General features: G+C 48.3%; 1 protein-coding gene across 2 annotated transcripts in view; it reads right to left on the reverse strand.

Moving 5' to 3' along the window:
• VPS26A (VPS26 retromer complex component A) overlaps window positions 1-23,053 on the reverse strand; it is a 352,216-nt gene that overhangs the window by 228,655 nt on the left and 100,508 nt on the right. For both annotated transcript variants that reach the window (XM_086922395.1, XM_086922394.1), the window contains exon 4: window positions 862-1,018. In XM_086922395.1, coding sequence (XP_086778521.1) covers window positions 862-1,018 — 157 coding nt within the window. The remainder of the gene's footprint in view (window positions 1-861; window positions 1,019-23,053) is intronic.

Genomic DNA, 23,053 nt, shown 5'->3' on the forward strand with positions numbered 1-23,053 from the left:
GGAAGGTGTATGAGTAGGTCGTTAGTAAGGTTCTAAATTGTCCAATGGATGAGAGGAAGAGAGTTGCTGTGTTGGTGTATGTGTGTTAGGTGTGGTGGAAGAGAGACAGCTTGGCATAGGAGTTTGTTCATTTGTGTAGTTAGAAAGGTGGGTGTATGATTGTATTTTGTGACCAAGTATTATGAGGTGATGTGTTAGCGAGATTTTGTTATGCTGATGTGCATGATATGTTTTGTTTTTTAAGGAGTAGTGAAAAGAGGTGTTGATGTATTTGTTTTATCAGTTGGATTTGTTTGTATAGTATTGTTTGTGAGTGGAATTTGTAAGGTTAAGAGGGTGGTGATGTTTTTTTGTGAGGAGAGTGTATGTTGTGTTTAGGAGGGGATGAAGTAGATTTAAGACTGTTTGTTTTAGACCTGTTTGCTGCAAGAGTTAAAAAGTGTGGCGCTGTGGCATGTAAGTGTTGGTTTGTTGTGTTATTGGGGTAGAAAGAAGAGAAGGGTGTTGGTTGGACGGATGATGGAAGGATGAGTATTGTTTTTAATCTCAACCAACAGTAGAAAACAGACACAAAAAGGGAAAAAATGGAAGTGTTGGGAGAGCATGTCTGCTGAGCACATTAAAAAATAATTCTTTAGAAGAGACCAAAGGGCAGAGGATTAGGCAAACTTCTTATAGTATGGCTTTTTAAAATCCTTCGGGTGATCCTTACGTCCATAATAAGCAAAGTAATGTTCAACCTTAGAGAAGCTCTCTTTTTTGGAGACTCTCGCTCGCTGATTAGCTTTTGAAACAGGAGCCAGAATTATCAAAGAGTTGTTAATCTATTTTGAAGATTATATTCGAACTTTATAAACATACCTTAGTCTAACATTGGCACCAATGTAGGATTCATATGGTTTTTCAACTTGCATGAATTCAAAATCATAACTTCTGCTTTGGGTTAATTCTCCAGGTAAAGCGAGTTCTTTCACCAGATTGACAAACTCATGAGTATTGCTCTTGTCACTGAACAGTTCTAAACAAATAAAATTAAAAAATTAAACGCGATTGAAACTGGAACATGGTACAAAACATTGAGAACTGAAGGCAGTAAAAGTCAAAAGCAAAGCAACTTGAAAATAATGAGAAATCTACTATATTTTTTTTCAATTATCTGTATTCGGATATAGAATATCCCTAAAAGTACAGAGCAATATACCAACACAAATATACGTAAAAAAAATTATTCCATAGTTAAAACAATAGACACGTGACTTAAAACAATAAATACCCAGAAATCTACTAGTAAGGATACCTGTTACAGTGATTCATTTACTCCATGGACTGTAAAATGTAAAAATGTAAATCCAGTACTTGTATAGCGCACAAATCACCCGAAGGGGTATCTCGGCGCATCAGGGGGTATCAGCCTTTGGAAAGATTAAGCAAGCTATTGCCCAGAGTCGCATGGTGCTGGGCAGACCCCTGCCGCTGGAGTCGGGGATCGAACCGATCCCCAGCGTCCAGCGTCAGTCGCCCTGGCTTCGGCGCCACACCTCTTCCCGAGGTGCACAATGCATTCAATATTAAAGGCTCAAACACAAATATTGCTTGCTGCAAGTCTGTCATTTTGTAACACTGTCAATTGCAGTAATACTATCATCTACATCAAGATTGTTTTATTAATCTGCGGAAAACGAAAGGCAGAGTTTACTTAATCAAGGCTCGAACAAGTCATCTAAATCTTGTACACAGGCCTCTGAGAAGTTGGAAAATATGTGTAGGGGATTGCAGCATGGTGGAGACTGGGTGGGGGGAAGTGGGGGAGGGGGGTCAGGAGGGGGGTTGGAGCTTTTGAGGGGAGTGAACAGAAGGGGAGAATGTTGCTAGGTAGAAGAAGCATTACATGCTACCCCCATGCCTTGCCTGAAGATTGAACAGAGGCCAGGGAGTGGGTCCAGACTGCAATCCAGCCCTTTCTCAAAGGATTTTCCTGGCTGGACTTCCCAGCCAGTATACCTGGGTGTATTGATCCTGCAACCACCAAATCTGGATGTGGGACAAATGGCCCACTCATGCATAAGTGAAGCAGATTTCCAGAATGGAATTCACTCCGCTCAACTCATAATCAGGGCCTAAGTGACTTGACTCCAAATTATTCCACCAAGCAAATATGGTTATAGGCCACTGGGAGGAGGGGGGGGACAATCGGAACGGTGGAGTGCCCACTCCAAGGCAGGGATGCAAGGTCCTAAGTTTTGCCCCTGAAGTACAATCCCGTTTAACAAGATCATACCAGCAAGGAAGCACATCTAAAATGGTTGGATATATTTTCCAAAATGGATGTGGGACAAATGGCCCACTCATGCATAAGTGAAGCAGATTTCCAGAATGGAATTCACTCCGCTAAATCATAATCAGGGCCTAAGTGACTTGACTCCAAATTATTCCACCAAGCAAATATGGTTATAGGCCACTGGGAGGAGGGGGGGGACAATCGGAACGGTGGAGTGCCCACTCCAAGGCAGGGATGCAAGGTCCTAAGTTTTGCCCCTGAAGTACAATCCCGTTTAACAAGATCATACCAGCAAGGAAGCACATCTAAAATGGTTGGATATATTTTCCAAAATGGATAAGGGTAGCAATAGTGAAGGTAGGTTGTCTTCACACCACAGGAAAGGAGAACACAACTACAGTATAGGTGCGTTCTTTCATCAGCTAAGTTAGATGGACTCCTGAGAATCGCCTGGAAAGGAAGAACCAACTCTGACACAGCGCATCCAAACAGCTCTTTTGTGAAAAGTGGATACCATGGTATTCCGTGTGAAAAGGTGGAAGGGTTGGGGCAATGTCATTGGCACAGGAAGTTCTGTTTTATGCGCCACAGCCTTACTTGTTTATTTTTATGAGTAATGTAAAATAATTCAAAAAATGAAACACAAATAACGTGCCCTATACTGACAGAGTTCCAGCCCTTTCAACCTTTCAGAGACAGAAAAGTAGTATTTACTCCTATGGATAATACAACCTCTGAAGAAGTTTATACATGTAAAACGGTATGCAGTGAGAGGCTCCTGTGGGGAGTAGAGAAACGAAAACATTCCATAAAATATCCAACGTCGGTTTTCCCTGTGCCTACCAAAATACAAAAAAAGTAGATAAAATAAACCATTTGCAGGTTCCGCAGGGCTTCTGTAGGTTTAATAGCAAACAACATGCAAAGAGGCTCATGGGGAGTGTTACCCGGAGTCTAATGGAAAAAGCCAACACCAACAAAGTATTAAAAAAATTCAAACTATTATGTGTTTTAAAAAGAAAAACTTGCATTATAAGTAAGGGAGTTGGAGAGTCGGTGAACAAACCAATGCAGCAATGAAACTCTCTAAACAAAAACATTCCATAAAGCGCCCAGCGTTGGTTTTCCCAATGCCTACCAAAACAAGCAGACTACAGAAACCAAAGGAAAACAGAAACAGAAAAAGAAGTGAAAAACGGAACAAAATAAACAGAGGAGCAATAGTAACCCCCCACCAAGATGAAGGTGTCAGAGGAGGCCAGGACCTGGGCTAACGTTGTGCGCAGAAAGGACTCCTGCTGTGTGTTTGGTGCGTACAGGGACCCAACAGTAAAAGTCGCATCCCCCCACTGCACCCGCACCGCCAGAAACCTCCCCCGAATATCCACCAACTGTGTCAGGACCTTACAGCGCAGCCGGGCACTAAAGAGGAGGGCTACTCCGTTTTTCTTAGCCGGACCAGACGACCCCAGTTGGAGGGGGAATCACCTGTCTCGCATCCGGCGCTCGTCCTTAAACAGGAGGTGCGTCTCCTGTAGGAGGCAGACATCATCCCCCCGGACTGTTCAAGTAGGGATAGTACAGCAGAGTGCTTCACTGGGTTGTTTAGGCCTCGTACCATAAGGCTCGCCACCTTCAACTCCCTAGCCATCGCATTCGAGCATGAGCTGCATCACAAGCGCTCCAGAACAGGTTCAGGGCCACTCCCAACACCCGCAAACATTCAGAACACACCCCCACTAGTGCAGGTGGAATGAGCAGGAATGCATCTTTAAGGGCACATGGCAAAGGTTTGGTGCGGAGTCCCCCCATCACTCACTCCCCCCTTCCCCCACACACATTCCGAACCCCCTGTCAACAAAACAAAATTAAGACAACAAAGAACAAGATTAAGTATGCAAATCCGTAGTTCAGGCCACATAGGCAAGGGGAATGGGCACCAATCTACAGTCTTCATTTCCCGGATATGTAACTCACCCAGTCCACGGACCATATCAGAATACCTGCAGGGGATACCCCCTCCAACGCCATCTATGTACCCTCTCGGGACTCACGGCACATCCGGGACAGTCTCCTGAGCGGCCTCCGTAACCTGTGCCACAGAGGCCACAGCTGTGTCCCTCTCGTGAAGACGCGTCAGGGCCTTTCTTGGGAGCAGTGCGGCCCACCGTCTGCCATTCCGCCAAGCGTCGTCTCCGCCTGCGAGAGTCTCCACCACTTGCCGACTCCGCGTCCGTGCGTTCAATACCCAGGAGGTCCATGGCCACCTCGAGTGACCGCACCTGAACCAATTTATTCTGCCAGCGAAAAATGAGTCGGAAAGGATGGCCCCACATGTAGGCCACACTGCGGTCTCGCAGGAACGAAGTGACCGGGCGGAAGTCCATGCGCTTCTGCAATGTGGAGGCCGCCAAATCTTGATAAAGCACCGGGGTGTGCCCTCGAAACTGCAGGGGAGCAGCATCGCTCGCCATCTTGAGGATGCGTTCTTTCAACTGAAAATCGTGCACGAATGAAAGGATGTCTGGGGGTGGTGCTTTCGCTCACTTGGGTAGGCCCATACGATGCACTCTGTCCATTCGAATGTCTTTAGGTTCCTCCTCCTGTAGGATCTGCTGAAAAAGGGCCTCGACATACTCACGAAGGGCCGATCCCTCGCCCTTCCACGGCGCCGCTCTGATCCGGATATTGTTGCGGCGGGAACGGTTCTCCAAATCCTCCGCATGTGCCTGGAGGTCGAGGTTTTGCTCGGTGAGCCTGATAACGTCTTGCTGGAGGCGGTGTATGTCGCCCCCTATCTCCAGGTCGTTCTCTTCCAGAGTGGCCACGCGTTCCCCCACCTCGTCCACATCCCTCCGTACCTCTCGCAAATCTGCTGCAAGCTGGTTACGTAGCCCCGCAATGTCCTCCTTGATAGCCCCAAAAATCTCCAACATAAAGGCCTTAGTCGCTGGTTCCTCCGCCAGACTCTGGCCCGGGGACTTGTCAGCCACTGGGGACACAGCAGCCCCGGAGCTCTTCGGTGCTCCGTCCTTGCCCAATTTTTCTTTGTCCTTCTTCGTCCTGGCGGTGGCCATGGTCGACCTCCGGGGAACCACCTTCCACTGTCTACCCCTCATGGCCGGCGAGGTCGCCACGTGGTCCTCCCAGCCAGGCCCGATGTCAACTCGTTCGGCTAGGCCCACCTCCGGTCACCCTGGCTGCACTCCGATCTCGGGCTCAGGAGTCTCTCAGGCCCGGGGGACCAGGTAGTCCTCCACAGGGTGGGGACAGCTCGCAGGACAAGGCAAGTCTGAGTGGGGGCCCCACCGCTCGGGGCAGAATGCCACACGGAGTCCCAGTAGGCCGCAAGAAGCTTCTCAGGGAGCCTGCGCCCTCGCAGCTACTGTGCAGCCGAGTTCTCGCCCTCTCACCTCCGGGGCCAATCTGGCCGGCAGCAAGCCTGCGACCCTGTGCTCCCTCTTCTGTCGTGGCGGGGCTCCTTCTCTCTCCCCTCTCCGCGGCCAGCCCTACCGGCACCAAAGGCACTGTTCAGGGGGTCCTCATGCCCAACAGTGGGACACAGGCAGCAGGCGCCGCAGCAGCTCCCCGGCGCCAGGTCAGCACAGGCCCCGAAGCCTCGCCTCTCATAGGCAGCCCTGCCGGCCTCACTGCCCTGCTCTGGGCAGCCACTCTCCGCGCCGCGGCGGGTAACCAGCGTCGCCGATGGCACGACTCCTCGTGACCTCCTCAGCTGCGTGGGGCTCAGTGAGGGCTCTGTCTCCGACTCCCCTTCGCCAGTGGCCTCGCAGGCGTCTTGTCATCCACGTTCCGCTCACCCACGCCGCTGGAGCCCGACACAGCTCCCGAGTCTGGCGTGCCGCGGGTCTCGTCTCTGGCGCAGCTCAGCTACGTCGCCGGCAGCGAAGCAGAACCCACCGCCAGTGCAAGGCGGCGACCGGGGGGGGAACAATCCCCGTAGGCAGAGGGTCCCAAGGGGGTGCTAGGCAATGCTTTAGGGCTCGAGGCGCCGGAGGGACACGGATCCACGTCCTACTCCGCCGCCATCTTGGCCACGCCCCCCGAGTAGGTTTTAAAACAAGGTTTCACTTTCATTTCAGCCATTGAGGTTTTCATTTTAGCCATCCAAGTTTTATATCCGCACCCGACAGCTAAAGTCTGTATAATGGGCCTTGAATCAGATCTTGTATATATTACAAGAGGTACATGGCAGCGATCCCGGTCTCCCCTTTGTTGTTTTCATTATATATTGACTCTTTTTTAATGATGTTAGAGCAAAATTCTGGGATAAAATCAGTAATCTGGAGACACGAGCACTATTGGGTTTTCGCATATGCGGATGATGTGGCAGTGGTCACTCCAAATCCTATGATGGCTATGCCTAAGATAGAACAGCTGGCCCATGAGTTTGGAGCAGCTTCAGGATACAAGCTCAATGTGTTGAAGAAATTTTTTCCATCTGGAAGGATTCACAGATATCCTCTAGATATGGATCAGGGGAACGCGCAGGAGGCCATTCTAGGAATAGTTACATCTAACAGGTTTGCGCCACTGAGTTGGATAGAACGGTGTGATTGACTGAGTGTAGTTCCCCCCGAGCCAAATGTCCTTCTAACACAGTGCCCCATTGGGCTTTCATATTCGGAATACCCAGAGCATAATGCGTGTAACTTTATTTCCTGAAACATTGCAGGGCTGGCGAGTAAGCTTGATCATCCAGAATGGGTACTTTTTCTGAGAAGGTTTCATGTGATCTGCCTCCAGGAGAGGTTGGCTACCGACAATAGTTATCACCTGGAAGGCTATAAAACCTTTTTTGTGGCAGCCACCTCCTCTATTGCGAAGTAGAAGCTAAGGGGGGCTTGGACAGCTTTGTTTCTTTAACTGTCCAAGGCAGGTGAGTCATGTTGCGCTCATATCATCCTTCCTTAAATGCCTTGTTGTTATCTAGTGGGTCAAGTAAGTTATTGCTTTAAAATTATTATAACGCGGTAGCCTGCTTGTCTGAAGTATGTAGTATCTCATGTTTGGGCTCTTTCTTGAGAAACATGACCCGAAGCAAGCAGAACTATTTTATAGCAGGAGTCTTTAATGTCCATCTGTGTGGGGACCCTAGACTTGAGGGGCTCAAAGATGTGGGGTGTGCACGTCATACTGTCTTTTCTTCAGTTTCGGGAGGAGCCGGGGGTTGGAGATCTGGTTTCAGTCACCGAGTGCTTGCCCAGTACCCTGCCATGGTTCTCTGCACACTGACGCTCAGTCTCAACATCGAGTTGCAATATATGTTTTCTACATCATTGAGCTTTCCCTAGTTGTAACCACTGATCAGACGTCCGGCATCAGCCCATGCCGCAGCCAGTCCTACCTTTAACCTTTTTACCCTTCGAAGTGTAGACTATATGCTAATACTTAAAGTGTTGGTGGCTAAAAAGCTAGGGTCGTCAGCAGCTGTCATATCACACGTCAGTTGCCTTATTGCTCCACAGTGTTTGTCACAGATAACGCTTTGCTTTGATCAAGTGCTCGCCGTCTCTTCATTAAAATAACTAGACATAGTTAATAAACACCTTCATTTAACTTGTCTGATCACATTCCATTAATCAGTTTTTGAAATGTGCAGCAAGTGGTACTTCGCTGGTAAACTATACTGGGCTCCGTAGAATATCATGCAGAACATATATTTTCTGTGTCCTCAGCAAACTTGTTTTGATGGAGGAACATTTGAATGCTTGTACGTGATGCACTTAAACGATCTGTGGAGGTTGTTTCTGGGAAAGGGGTACACTGACCAGCAGGGGATTGGTGACATCAGTTCTTAAAAACAAATGGTTAGAAAAACAGACCAAAGCACCCTCTACGCCGCGTTCGTTGTGACGGAATGGCTGTTCCTGGGGTGTCCACGTTACCAAAATTCACACTTTATATTATCTCACATGGCACAACTGCTGCCCATTGGAATCTTCATGCAGTGCTCTGTATGCCCAGTGTGATATAGAGTGCCCTTAGTGTGCACGGTTGTATACCTCACATGGGGGGTCTGAGATGCCATGACTTCTGCACACTTGGAATGTTATCATTTGTAGAGGCCTGAGCTCCTGTGTATCATAAGCGTGCGTGCTCTGCTTACTGTGGGGCCTGAGCTCTCCTACACGGTATGCACTTCATTGTGCCTCATGGGCATGCTTTGTGTTTTTCCTTGCATGGAGTATGATCTGGACTGCAGTATGCACACTTAGCGCCACCCCCTTCTTTCACATACTGTAGAATGAGGGGCTTACCTCCTTCCCCAGAGGAGCCTCCGACTCCAGCTGCACATGAGGATGCAGTCAAGTGCTGGGAGGGTGTTAAAGCTTCCCTCGAAGCACCGGAAACACTTAAGCTGATTAAAAGCAGACTAAAGGCATTACACCAGATTAGGTGCCTTGCTGCACATCCTGATCTTCACATAGCGAATGGCTTGAATGTGGTAAATCGGCTAGTCCTGGCTTCGATGCCATCCTGTATGCGTTTGGGTCCTAGACTGACTTGAATCCATTCCTGTGACTGGTTCTGCACACTCGAGGCCTCTTCTCTTTACAATACATTGAATGTGGGCTAGTGCTGTCTGTGAAGCCTTGGCCTGTCTGAGCCCATAGTTTTTAGATGGTTTGAACATCAGGCATCTGCTTCCCCGATTCCATTCCTGACTGTGGGTGCAAGTCTCCTAAGTCCAAGTGCTGTGGATAGTGCTGTACTATAGGCTTTGTCTCCTGTACGGTTTGGCTAGGAAGAGGGCTGCTGTGCCAGGCACATGCGAAGCTATGCTAGCTAGAAGGTAAACATGATGTTCACCTTTGTTGTTTATTGGAGTAGATGCGAGACCGACTGCTCCAGCCCCAGACCAGCACCTGGGTTCACTTAAATCCAACATTGATGTGTGCCTCATCTATAGCATTCCTCCCAGTACCAGTGCTTTCATGAACCCTCTGATAATCGGATCCCTTTGCCAAGAGATTGCGTCAGTGCTTGCTGCTCCTTAGGCAGATCAGTATGTGTTTTTTAGATAATGGTTTCAGCCTAAGGTTGTAGCTAGAAAGATGGAGTGGGTGGAAATTTGGAGCAGCTTGGGAAGAAATGGAAGACTAGCCCAGACACCGCATACTTGTGTACTACTGAAGCACAGATGCAGCGGACTCCATGCTGGAAGGACCTTTCCGCTGACTGTAGTAGAGCTTAGGGAGAATACCCAGAGATTCATTGTTTATCTGTAGTTTATCTCAATGCTCTGCAGTATCCACTGCTCTTCCACGGTGCCAGAGATGTTATGGGTCTTTTAAATCCCTGACTACTGACGTCTGGCTCTGTGGGGTTTGGTATTGGACTGTTTTTCTGCCCAGGGTGGAGCAGCAGATTTTTTTTAGCCTAGGCCCACTAGGTCTACAGTCTGTAGAGCCTAAACCAAAATTTCTTCTGCCATATACTGAAGCGACCCTTAGACTGACGTCTTCCCAGCTGGACTCTTGAGGGTGGAACGGAGTGGGAATTCATGTCTTGTAGCACGGGGAGTACTGTGTGTTTCCCTTATCTTGTGTGTTGCACTATTCACTTTGGTTTCGGCAGATTTAATGTTTCTTACCTCACCGTTTTTAACCTCATCGTGCAGCCTTATATTTCTTTGTGTTTGTTGGGCTTTTGGTCCTGTTCTCTGGGCGTTCAATTACTTTTACAGCAGATTGCTTTCTGACAACTTAGATTGATTTCCAGAATTGTCCATCGAGAAAGTTTGATCTGGGATTTAGCAGGTGTGGATTAACACAAACTAGGCCTTGTGGAGTTGCCCGCCTTAGTTCTTCTGTAGTGGGGTAATTTGTCAAGGCGATAGTCCAGCATTTGTTCTGTCCCCCACTCGTCCCCCAAACGTTCCATGTCAATTTGGTCGCTTGGCTACCACAGATCTCCTGGTTGTGTCATGAAGTTCTGATGGGCAGATTCCTTGACCGTCTGCCTGAAAAACAACTTAAAGGGCAGTTCTTTCCGTCTCCATTGAATAACCTACCGATTGTGACATGGAGACTATTGCTGCGTTGGTAGTGACAACGTTTTTGGTCTACTAGCTACACCTGCTGTTAAAAAATAAAACAAGCATTGGCATAGCCAATAGGTCTCGCCTTTGGGACCTCATGAGTATTTAGCTATGCAGCACAATATCCTCGGTGCAACAACATTAACTGTTGCATGGCTAAACACTTACAAGGTCCCAAAGGCGAGACCGATTGGCTATGCCAATGCTTGTTTTAGTTTATTTCTAAGATTTTATAAATACTAATTTCTAACTAGAACATCCCTATTAAGTCCCTGTGAGAAGGAGCCGAACTGCCACCCTAAGAAGCCCTGTATAACGCTGGAACAGTATAACGAAGGATCGCAGACGGATCACCAAGAGTTAATGTCCTTCAGCCCTTTTTCCCTGCTGGTCGAGGAACCTCCCCCTCTGGCGTGACAACCAATGGAGTGTAGCGCTTCTGAAGAAGGGGGCGGGGATGTAGTAGAAAGGGAGATCCCGGACGACGCCGAGGTGTGCGTGTTCGGGAAGCAGGAGAGAACAGAGCGGAGCATCCTTGGAGGACGAGAAGCAGACGGGCTAAAGGCAGAGCGAGGACGAGAAGCAGAAGGGCTGAAGGCAGAGTGAGGACGAGAAGGAGACGGGCTGAAGGCAGAGCGAGGAGGAGAAGCAGACGGGCTGAAAAGGGAACAAGGACGCGAAGCAGACAAGGAATCTCTGGGACGTGCGGCCCCCTGAGGACGCTGTAAGGCCGCTGTAGCTCAGGAGACCTGCAGCCCCTGCGGTAAGTACCTCGGGCAAGGGACATTAAACTAAGGGAAGGGAGGGGGGTGGCGAGTCCAAGGGATTCAAGGGGGAATGATCGAGGGGCTTAAAAATCACTCGTACCTTTTCCTCACTTCCCCTCACATCCCATTCACGGCCTTCCTGGACTACTGTGAATAGCAGCATAAACAATGTAAACCACAGTTACGAGGAAAACACTCCACATATGCGTGATTCTCCTGAGAGACGGGAGTACAAAATTAAACTAACGGAAAAAAAGTCAGACTGCTAGAACGGATTACCCCTAAGTTCATTCTACCTTTCTTTTTCTTTTATTTTTAATTGCACATCCTTCTTTTCATGGTTTGGACAGGTTTCAACGGAGGTGCACGACGGAATGCGATTCTGAGCCTCCCATTTATGTACCCATAAGCCCTAGTTAGGTTATCAAGGTGATGGCACGGTACCACACTTTGAATAACCGTTTGCCTAATAGGACAACTGCATTAACCGCCTTTAGTTTCTTTTTTGCTTACCCGAGGAGGTGCCATCATCCCGTGGAGAAGAAGACGATCTTCAACCAGCAACACTCAGAACCAAGACAACCCTGTTGACCTCTTCCATACCCTTCATCTTGTTCAGTTACCGTTTCTACTTTGATTGACTTTAATAAATGTCGCCATCATTCAACAGCCTATAAGACTCATCACTTTATTTTCCACCCATCCCTCTCACAGTCCCCTTGAATCCTGAAGGTGCCTGGTGGCCAAGGAGCCCACCAGGTACCTCCAGTAAGCGCCACATAGCTGCGTTGCAGAGAGGTGTTCCTAGGGACCTCAGGACACAAGTGGACTTCATCGTCCGAGCAACAGTGCGCCAGAAGCCGTGTTTGCAGAGTGGGGTAAAAAGGGGCGTGACCTCGGACCACCTCTCTGCAACGCAGCTTCCTGCTTGATGTTCATACTTGCAATTGATTGTGTTTTTCTTATTGTAAATAAATGCTGTTTGAGAATGGGTTTCTCAATAGCATACCAGGTGCATTTTGAGCTGATTTTTAGAGAAGTCCATCTGTTGTCAGTGTTGCTCAGCCCATCCTCCCCCTCGGCCTACTCGGCGCCTCTCGGCTATTGACTTAATCATTCTTTGGTGCCCAATTGTTTTAAGAGAACAGTTATGTTGATTGTTGTTATAGGACAAACCCAAAAGCCAACAAGCATTTGTCCTCGCGTGGAAAAGAAGATTGCACCAACATTACATTATCGCTGTAACTGATTATTATCGTTTGCCAAAAAGCGGAAAATGTATCTTCTATTTTAAGCAGGGCATTTTTGGTGTTTCTGAATATCGGGTTTATCGCTTGTGAGTGCTTTTTGGCTGTAAGGGGCGCAATTGGTTCCATGTTGTCTAGTATGGCTCTCTCTATGCTGTGCCATATGGTGTGTACTCCTAGGGAGGTATGACCCAGTAGGCTCCCTGTTTTGCAAGAAAGGCAGTTTGGAATGTTTTGAAATCTGCTATGTTTAGGCCCCCCAGATTCTTGTTTTCCTTAGTCTTTTGAGGCCTATTCTTGCCCTTTTCCCTCGCCAAAGGAAATTGTTGATTATTTTGTCCAGTTTTCGGTGGAACTCTTCAGATAGTATGAGTGGGAGCATACTTGATAGATAGTTTACCATAGGGGTGATCATCATTTTTATCGTCTCCACCCTCCCCCACCATGTGAGGAATTTTGGAGACCAGCCCTCCAGTAATGTCTTTGCCTTTTGTAGGAGTAGCCTTTCATTCTGGTCGAGTGTCGATTTGAGGTCTTTGCCCAAATGTATGGCCAGGTATTTAATGAAACCAGTTTGCCAGGCTAGTCCTGAGTTACCCAATAGGTCTTTAGTGGTGTGGATGTTTAGCGGTTTACATTCCGACTTGTCCTTGTTCAGCTTGTAACCTGCGTGCCTTAAGTACATCCCTATGGTCTCTAGGAGGGCTGTGATGGAGGATTCGGGGCTTTCTGTGACTATGAGGAGGTTGTCTGAATATGCTGCAAGTTTGACTGTGACCCCGTTGATGTTGATCCCCTTCATCTCCTCGTTGTACCCAATATCCCTAAATCAGTGGTTCTAGGGCAAGTAGAAACAGTGAGGGGGACAGGGGGCAGCCCTGTCTTGTTCCTCACTAAGAAAAATGGTTCTGAGGCGCCCCATTGACTATTTGGGCTTTGGGGTTTTCGTATAGGGCCATTACTTTCCGCGTGTACTCTTCCCCCAGGTTGTATTTTCGCATACATTGCTCGAGGAAGTGCCAAGGGACCCTGTCGAAGGCTTTCTCGGCGTCTAGCGTGATCGTCACTGCCGGTACCTCGAACTTGGAGGCCCTTTCTAGTATGTGGCATAGGAGTCTGGTATTATCGTGTGACATGCGCGTCTTGAGGAATCCTTCTTAAGCGTTGCTGATCAGATTTGGGAGTATCGTGCTCAGCCTTGAGGATAGGATCTTGGCATAGATTTTGCAATTTACATTTATTAGTGAGATGGGCCTGTAATTTTGGGGCTGCTGTGTGTCTTTGCCTTCCTTCGGTATTAAGATTATGCTTGCTTCTGCCATGGACTCCGAGACCGTCCCTGTACTTTTGCAGTGGTTAAACACTTTTTTTAAAGTAGGGAGCAGATCTGTGAGGAATGTCTTGTAGAAAGAGTCTGTGTGCCCATCAGGTCCCGGCGCCTTATTGTCTTTTAGGGACTTCACCGCCCTTTCTATTTCTGACGGGCTAATTTGTGCGCTGAGTTCTTGGGCTTGTTCGTTCGTTATTTTTGGTAGGTTCAGTCTGTCCAGGTAGGCTGTGCACCCCTCCTGGTCTAGCTTTTGGTCGCTTTTGTATAGATCATCGTAAAAGTCTCTAAATATTCTTAGTATCTGTTTGTGACTAGTGTGAGCAATGTTATGTGGGTCGGACAGTGAGGAGATGGTGTGCTGTCTTTGTTTGTGTTTAAGATATGAGGCTCTGTTAGCCTCACATAGGTTAATTGCCTTATGTTTGTTCACCAAAAGATCGGCCCTCTCACTAAGGATTTTGTTGTACTTGTATTTTTTCTTTGTGAGCTCTGATAAGGTCCCGCTACTGCCTGTGTCAGTTATGTGAGACCTCTCTAGTTTTTGTATGTCATCTTCTAGTTGGGCCAAATCGAGGTTGCTTTCTCTGGTCATTCTGGCCTTGATTCCTATAAGTGTGCCCCTGATAGTTGCTTTGAACTCATCCTACATGATCATGGTGTCCGTGTCTGGTGTATCGTTGTGGCTAATGTAGTCTTTTATGGCTTCCGCTATTTTGTTTGTATTCGCCTTGTCTGACAAGACATCATTGGTAAATCTCCATCTACGTGGGGGAGCCTCGTTATGATAACCGTTCAGCTGCAGGCTGATACAGGAGTGGTCTGAGATTGTTCTGGTCGCGATTTCTGTGTGTTCTATTAAGTGTGTGTGCAAGCCTGTGATTAGTGTATAATCGATCCTGCTATACGAGTTATGTGGGCTAGAATAGAAGGTATAGTCCCTTACGGCGGGGTGCTGTAGTCTCCAGGGGTCCTTTAGGTTAAATCTGGCATATAAGTTCTTTAGTGTGTTGTAGGCGTTGGGAGGGAGTGCATGGCACTTTGACTGTCTGTCGAGTGTGTGGTCTAGCACTAAATTGAAGTCACCTGCCATGACTGTTAGGTCATTTTGAGGGATTGCCTCTAGTCTTCTCGGGACCCCTTCCCAGAATTCGGTGTCATCTACATTCGGGCCATAGATGTTCAGTACATGTATGGATTCCTCGCTTCTTTTCAGTTTTGTGAATAGAATCCTCCCTGTGTCGTCTCACTGCTGGCTCTCTAGCGTTAGTTTAGAGTTCTTGTTTAGTATGGTGATTACGCCTCGCTTTTTCCCCACTGCAGGACACAGGCCACCTGGCCACTCCACCCTGCCTTGAGCCGATCGGTATCTTGCAAGGCTAGCCTAGTTTCCTGCAGTAGGAAGACATTACCTTTGGTCTTTGCTAGGTAATCTAGAATCATTTTCCTCTTGAACGGGTGGTTTAGGCCCTTGACGTTAAGTGAGACTATTTTTAGGTTAGTTATCAATGAGGGCGTGTTGCTATGGGCCATATGTTGCAGTGGTAGTTCGCCGATCACCCTTTTCTGCGCTCTCATCCCTATCTTCTTTTTGTAAAACCCACCTAGCTGATGGGTGGTCACTATACCCTCCTTTATGGTTCTCCCTTGCATCCCCCTGATATCTGCCTCTATTTGTGTGTTGGAATGTATCTCTAAAGATTAGGGAAAGGTGAACAGTGGAAAGAGTTACAGTGTAAGGAAAAGACTGGCTGAACCAACAAGACAAACTAAACAGACACCACAGACTCCCCCTCCCCTTCTCCTGTCCCTCCCTCTCTGATCTAAAAAATTGTGTTCCGGGCATGCGACGGCAAGGTCCACTGTCCGCCACCTGGGTGACTATGTCCTGTGACCCGATGCTGTCCCTCCGCCCCCCCCCCCCTTCCCCCTTTCTTTTCCTTTTTTTTTTTTAAGCGTGCTTCAGCCCCCCTTCTCATACCCACTCCCCCGCTGATCCCTTCTTTACAAGCCCGACCCCAAATAAAAAAAAGAAAGGATATGCTGTTGGCCTAGTATCGTCCTCCTTCATCTGTTGTTCAGTTCAATTATCTGGCTTATTTCCAGTAATTTGTGGCTAGGGTCTTCTATTTCTCAGCGTGCACAGCGTGCACATGTCGGCTTGTGCAGTGGTGGGAGATCTTAGGTAGGTACACTCAAGCTTTCCTTTGTTACTGAGGTGGTCTCCGGTGTCTTGAGGTAGGAGCTGTACGGTGAGGTGAGGCAGGTGCTGCCCAATGTCTCAGAGGTAGTTGTTGATAATCTGTTCTGAGGTTGTTGCTTGTTCTTTGAGGTAGCTTTGTTTTCGGTCTCTGTGCGTATTGAGAGTTTCCTTCGTCGTAGCCTCTCCTGTTTATTCCACCCTTAGCTCTGGTGAAGCTCTTCTCTTGCCCGAGCCAACTTGTGAAGTTTCCATTTCCTGTTGCGGCGGACCCTGTAAGTACCTTGACAGCTCTGCCGGGTCTTCAAAGACGTGGGTTCTTCCTTTATCGTTGATTCTAAATCTTGTGGGACCTTCAAATGAGAACATGATGTTCTCCTTCCTTAGTTTGTCCCTCTGGGCGAGGAATCATTTTCTTGTGTCAACAGTAGGTTTTGAATAGTCCTGTATGAGGATTATTTTATGGCACTTCCACTGCATGTTTTGACTTTTCCTTGCAACTCCAAAGATCACTTCTGCGTGGTGTGATCGGAGCGGCTTACATATTATTGGCCTTGGTCCCGCTCTGTTTGTGGATCATGGCCATGCAGGAGCCAGTTATGTCCACCTCACCTTCCGGGACCCCTAGGATCCTTATGTTCCCCTTCCTGTTGTGATCATCTAGTTCCGCTGTGTGTCTTGGGAGTGATACAGTTGTCTTGTTTAGCGCGATCATTGCTTTATTTGTCTGTTTGTCTCCATCCTCTATGTCACTAACCCTCTGCTCAACCTCCGCCAGCCTGTTGTTAGCTGCATGTATGTCAGCTCTGACAGCGGTCAGTTCCAATTGAATTGCGTCTGTAGTTTGTTTTGTAGACTTAGCCAGTTCGTGGATCTCTGCCAGTTTTTCCAGTATTGTGTCCAGTGTGCAATTGATGTCTGGTTTGTGCTTGATTGGTGAGTCTGTTAGCGAGTCCGCTCTGTATTTCTTTGACTGTTGTGTAATTTTCCCTTCGCTCCCGGCCATGGTTGGTAGCCCTCGCTTCTCTTACTGTAGTATGAACCTCCTTTCACCCTTCCGTGCTATAAGCTGGTGACTGTGGGTCGGTAATAGCTCGTTTTGTGACTCTTCTGTTTTCTGAATTACTCTTAGCGCGGATTTGCTCTGCCGTGTTGTGGCCCCCCCCACCTTGTTCCAACCCTTGTTCCAACCCCTACGTTTGGGGCCGCTATGGTGCGATTCTTCTTTTGCCTGGCCTTTACACATGCCGCCCTTGATGCTGCCACTTCTTTTAGGAGGGCGTACCTTCTTAACCAGATGTCTGTCAGCAGTCCTGCTCGTGGTTTTCTTGTAGGTTGTAGGCTGTTCTGCTTGCTCTGCTGCTCTGGTGCTCTGGTTCCTTATGTCTAACTGTGCGCTATCTTGACTGTCGTGCCCTCCAAGGAGAGTGCGCCTGATGTCACTCCCAGGTTATGGGTTTTGCTGATCCATTTTTAGCTCCATCTCCGCTGTCTGATTCTGGGTTGATACACAGTCTCTGCACAATTTTGCTGTTTTGTTTTGTTTGGACCCCTTGTCCCCGCTCCTGTACTCTTTGCGGTCTATGTCTTCTTTTCCCCTTCTTTTCCCCTCACTGATCTTTGACTGCACCCGTCTGGTTTCCCTTGTCGGCGTTTTTCGCGTTTTTGTATTTCTCTGAGGGCCCAACTGAGGATAAAAACCTTTTCGGGGTAGCCTGCTGCTGCTGAGTGGGTGCTGAGTGGGCAATATGGTCAGATCTCAATCTGCTGTAGTCCTCTTTTAAAAATGGCGGCCCCAGCCCTGCGATTTCCTTTTAATTTTCCACCTTCCACCCGATCTCAGGGTTTTTACTTTTTTGTACCGCCCCTTTCTTCCTGGTGTCAGCTGCTTCAGAGATCTAGCCCTCTGTGTGTCCTTTTGTTGGGTTTCCGGTTGCAGCTCTTCTCAGATCGTTGCCAGCCGTCGTGTCTCTATTCGCTCCTCTACCGATCTCCCCTCCCTTTGGTTTCCTTGTGGCGCCACTATTTTGGTGGCGCTAAGATGGCGGCCTCCGTGAAGATGTTTCGGGTCAGTGTCTGCGTTCGGGACAGTTTTCTTCTTGGTGACCCGTACTTTTTGGGAGTGTTGTCGCCGATCTCTGTTATGTCAGCTATGCCTGGCCCGGTCCTTATCAGGCCTGCCATATATTGTCACCAGATCAGCTCCTGTTTTGCGATGCAGCTACCAGGAGCGCGGCGCAGCTAAGATGGCGCCCAAGTGCTGCTTTCGCTTTCGCTTCCGCGTTGCTTGCAGCGACAATGGGGTGCTCTCTTCTACAAAGGGGGTACTTTCCTGGCTTTTGCAATCGATGCGGACGGGGTCGCCTTGAGACCTGCTGCACTGACCTTGGAGAATACTCAGCCCGTAGCTTGTGTGTGTGTGCCTTGCCCAATGCCACCAGCTCCTCAGTGTCTGGCCATCTTGCGTTGGCTTCTTCCTCTCCACTGGGCGGGTCGATGGTTTTCCTTGTAGTTTTGTGCTTTCTCCTTCTGTGATCGCCCCGCATCCGGACTGTCTGTGTCTCGGCTATTTCCGACGTGGTTGAGGGTAGTTCGCTCTCTTCTTAGGTGCTGATAACTCGCTATTTATTCGCTTGCTCCCAGGTTCTTGGTGGAGCTCCGGACTCAGGCAACTTTCCACATGGACGTTAAAGCCACGCCCCAAAAGGAATATGCTACTTACCAGTATGCATCTGTTCTTGGCATGTAGGGCTGCTGACCTTCATATCTGTGCATAGATCGACGCCTAGTGTTGGGTCCGGATGATTGCACATTTTTGTCCTGGAAGAGTTTTCGAAGTATCACGAGATAGGTGGCTCCTCCCCTGGACTACAGTGCGCATGGGCATCCTCAGATTGTTTTTCGCCATTGTGGCAGAGATGGAGTATGATACAGTAAGTGATGACCATGCATGAGAATAATTCTGAATGCTACAGCTGCGACAGGCACCGGGGAGGAGAGCGGGCGATATGAATGTCAGCAGCCCTACATGCCTAGAACAGATGCATACTGGTAAGTAGCATATTCCGTTCAAGGCATGTGGGCTGCTGAATTCATATCTGTGCATAGAATAAATAGCAGTTTCCTCCTTAGCGGTGGTTGCCCGTGCCAGCTGCAGCAGTCAGAAAAAGAGTTCTGAGAACAGCCTGTCCTACAGCAGCTTGCTGTTTGGAGTGTACATCCACACAGTAGTGTTTGGTAAATGTATGTATGGTGGTCCATGTGGCTGCTCAACATATATCCTCTAGAGGAATGTTATCTAGGAAAGCCATGGATGCCCCTAACTTGCGTGTGGAATGCGCTCTTGGGGGAACTGTTAATGTGCGTTTAGCCTTGTGATAACAGATCTGTATGCACTTAACAATCCATCTGGCTATACCCGATTTGGAAATGGGGTTGCCTTTGTGCTGTGGAGAGAAGGCAACAAACAGTTGCTTAGTTTTCCTGAAATCCTTTGTCCTGTCTATGTACCATCTAGTGTGTGCAGTGCTCGGTCTACCACTGAATCTGGATTTGGGAAGAATACTGGCGGTTCTATTGTTTGGGCAATGTGGAACTGTGATACCACCTTAGGCATAACCTTAGGCATAAATTTAGGGTTGGTACGTAGCACTACCCTATTAGCATGAATCTGTATGAAAGGCTCTTGAATAGTTAGGGCTTGAAGCTCACTAACTCTTCTTAGCGATGTGATCGCTACTAGAAATGCCACTTTCCATGTCAGAAACTGTATCTCACAAGAGTGAAGAGGTTCAAAAGGTGGTCCCATTAGTCTGGTGAGAACTATGTTTAGATTCCAGACAGGTGAAGGCGGGTGTCTGGGAGGAATTACTCTTTTGAGTCCCTCCATAAAAGCTTTAATGGCTGGCACTCTGAAAAGGGAAAGGTGCTGTCTGTTTTGAAGATAAGCTGCCATTGCAGCTAAATGTATCCTGATGGAACTATATGCCAGATTGCATCTGTGTAGATGCAACAAATAACATATAATGTTTTGCGTCGATACATCTAGCGGATTTTTGTCATTATTTGAACAATAAATGACAAATCGCTTCCATTTTGCCGCATAGCATGCCCTGCTTGTAGGTCTTCTTGCCTCCTTGATAATATTCATACAGTCAGGGGCAGGTTCAGGTAGTCAAACTCTATGACCTCAGGAGCCATATTGCAAGGCTCTACTGTTGCGGATCTGGGTGCTGAATGTCTCCACGGCTCTGAGTGAGGAGAATGGGTGTGAGTCGCAGTCGTTGGTGAGGCACCACTGAAAGTTCAAGGAACGTGGTGTACCATGCCTGCCTTGCCCATGTTGGAGCAACTAGGATGAGTGTCATTGAGTGCTGCCGCAGTTTGCGCGCCACCAGCGGTATGAGCGGTGCTGGAGGAAAAGCGTATGCAAATCTGCCTGACCAGTTTATCCATATCGCATTGCCCTGAGACTGCGGGTGTGGGAACCTGGCGGCGAAGGTTTGGCATATTGCGTTTTCCTTTGTGGCGAATAGGTCTATCTCTGGATGACCCCACTGCTGGAAATACGGTTGTAGCACTGAGGGATGTATCTCCCACTCGTGCATCTGATGGCTGTGCCTGCTGAGCAGGTCCGCCATCTGGTTGTCCTTGCCTGGGAGGTGTTCCGCCATGAGGAACATTTTTCTTTGAATGGCCCACTTCCACATGCTCTGGGCTAGGTGTGACAATTGTGGAGAGTGTGTCCCTCCCTGCTTTTGGATGTAATACATGGCAGTCATGTTGTCCGTCCGGATCAGCAAGACCTTGTTGCACAAATGCAATTTGAACGCCTTCATCGCCATGAAGACTGCCATCAGTTCCAGCAGGTTGATGTGCATCTTCTGCTGCTGCGTCGTCCATAGTCCCTGCACTGTATAATGGAGGACATGCCCTCCCCAGCCCTAGAGAGATGCGTCCGTTGTCAGCACTATCTGTGGTACAGGCTCTTGGAACGGTCTTCCCCTGCAAAGGTTTTGTGTGTTCCACCAATGCAGAGAGTTGTATGCACGACCGGTCACCAACACTAGGTCTTTTAGCTGTCCTTGAGCCTGGTTCCACTGTCGTACCAAGCACTCCTGAAGCGGACGCATGTGTAGCCTCGCGTGAGGGACTATGAAGATGCAGGAGGCCATCATGCCTATCAGCTGCATAAATACTTGCGCTGGGAGCGAGTGTTGGGGTCTGAATTTCTGAATCAGCAATTGCATGCTGTTGATTCTTGCCGAGTTTGGCTGTGCTGTTGCTGTCAGTGTTTATTGTCGCTCCTAGGTACTGTTGTACATGTGCGGGTTGAAGATGAGACTTTGGGTAATTCAGTGAAAATCCTAGACTGTGTAGGAGGTGAATTGTGCGGGACACGTGGCTGGCACATTGCTGGGCTGCCTTTGCTTGGACAAGCCAGTCGTCCAGATAAGGATAGACATGGATGTGTTGTCTCCGAAGGTGCGCAGCTACTGTCGCCAAGCACTTGGTAAACACTCTGGGGGCTGTAGTGACCCCGAAAGGCAGGACCTTAAACTGGTAATGCTGGTTGTTTATGGTGAACCTGAGATATTTCCTGTGTCCTGGGTGAATTGAAATGTGGAAATATGCGTCCTTCAGGTCTAGGGTTGCTAGGAAATCTCCCTGACTGAGCAATGGTAGAACTTGCTGCAAAGTGAGCATGTGAAAATGTTCTGACAAGATGTATTGGTTCAGGGGTCTGAGGTCGGAGGTCTAGTATGGGCCTGAGAGACCCGTCCTTTTTTGGGATTAAGAAGTACAGCGAGTACACCCCTGTACCCTGTTGTTCTAAAGGCACGAGTTCTATGGCCCCTTTTTGCAGCATGCAGATTACTTTTTGCTGCAATAAGTGCATGTGCTCTGCGGACATAGGACGGTGCCTTGGGGGTATGTTGGGTGGGGTGGAGGTTAGTTCTAAACAATAGCCTTATTGGATAAGGTGTTTTACCCAACTGTCTGTGGTAATGCCTTCCCAGACTGGCAGGAACTGCTGAAGTCTTCCCCCGACCAGTGTTATATGGTCTGGGGGCAGTGACAAGACGTCACTGTTTACTGGTGGCGGAGGATCTGGCATTATTTCCTCGTCCTCTGCCTTTGGTGCTGTTGCCACGGTATCCACACCTATTGTTTTTGTTATAGGTGGTCTGTGTGCCTCTTTTGTTGTATTGGGCTTTCTGTGATGCTTGACCTCTAGAGGCTCCCCTGTTACCGGAGCGACAAAAGGAACCGCCCTTGAACTGTTGTGACTGCAAAGCCCCCATGGATTTGGCTGTCTGTGTCTTTCTTAATTTTTTCTAGGGTCGTGTCTACATCAGGACCAAATAGAAAGTCAGGGTTAACCGGCTGATTGAGTAAAGTTGTTTGGATCTCTGGCTTGAAACCAGAGATGCGTAGCTAGGCATGCCTTCTGAGCATCATGCTTGTGTTGATGGCCCTAGCTGCTGTGTCTGCTGCATCTAGCGCACATTTAATGGATGAATTTGAAATCAGCTTCCCCTCCTGTATTAGCATTTCTGCTTCCTCCTTATAAGCATCAGGCAGGTGTTGTAGTAGCTGCTCTAACGTGTCGTAATGAGCCCTATCATATCTGGCTAATGGGGCCTGTGTATTTGAGATTCTCCAAATATTCGCCGCTTGCGCCGCTCCTCGTTTGCCAGAAGCTTCCAAGATTTTGGATTCTTTGTCCGGAGGAGGAGCATCACCACTTGTTTGAGAGTTCGCTCTCTTACGAGCATTAGCCACTACTAAGGAGTCCAATGGGAACTGGCCCTTTATATTCGTAGGGTCTACAGGCGCAGGCCAGTATTTCCGTTCAATTCTTGGGTTCACAACCCTTGCCCTTGTGTTCTCTTTGAAAATGTCACCAGCGTGTTCAAGGATACCCTTTAGCATAGGCAGTGTCTTTACTGATCTTTCTGAAGTTGAGAAAGTGTCAAACAAAAAGTCTTCCTCTACTGGGTCAGCGTGCATTTATACATCATGATTATTGGCTGCCCTTTCAATCAATGCGATAAATGCAGCTGTATCTTCAGTAGGCAAGGTTTTGACTGTATAGGACTGAGTGTCAGGCGTGGTGTGTGGCTCACCAGGGTCAACAGGGTCAGTCCAGGGTTGAGACTCCTCTTGAT

The sequence above is a fragment of the Lissotriton vulgaris genome, chromosome 5 (genome assembly GCF_964263255.1).
Source record: "Lissotriton vulgaris chromosome 5, aLisVul1.2, whole genome shotgun sequence".
NCBI classification, from domain to species: domain Eukaryota; kingdom Metazoa; phylum Chordata; class Amphibia; order Caudata; family Salamandridae; genus Lissotriton; species Lissotriton vulgaris.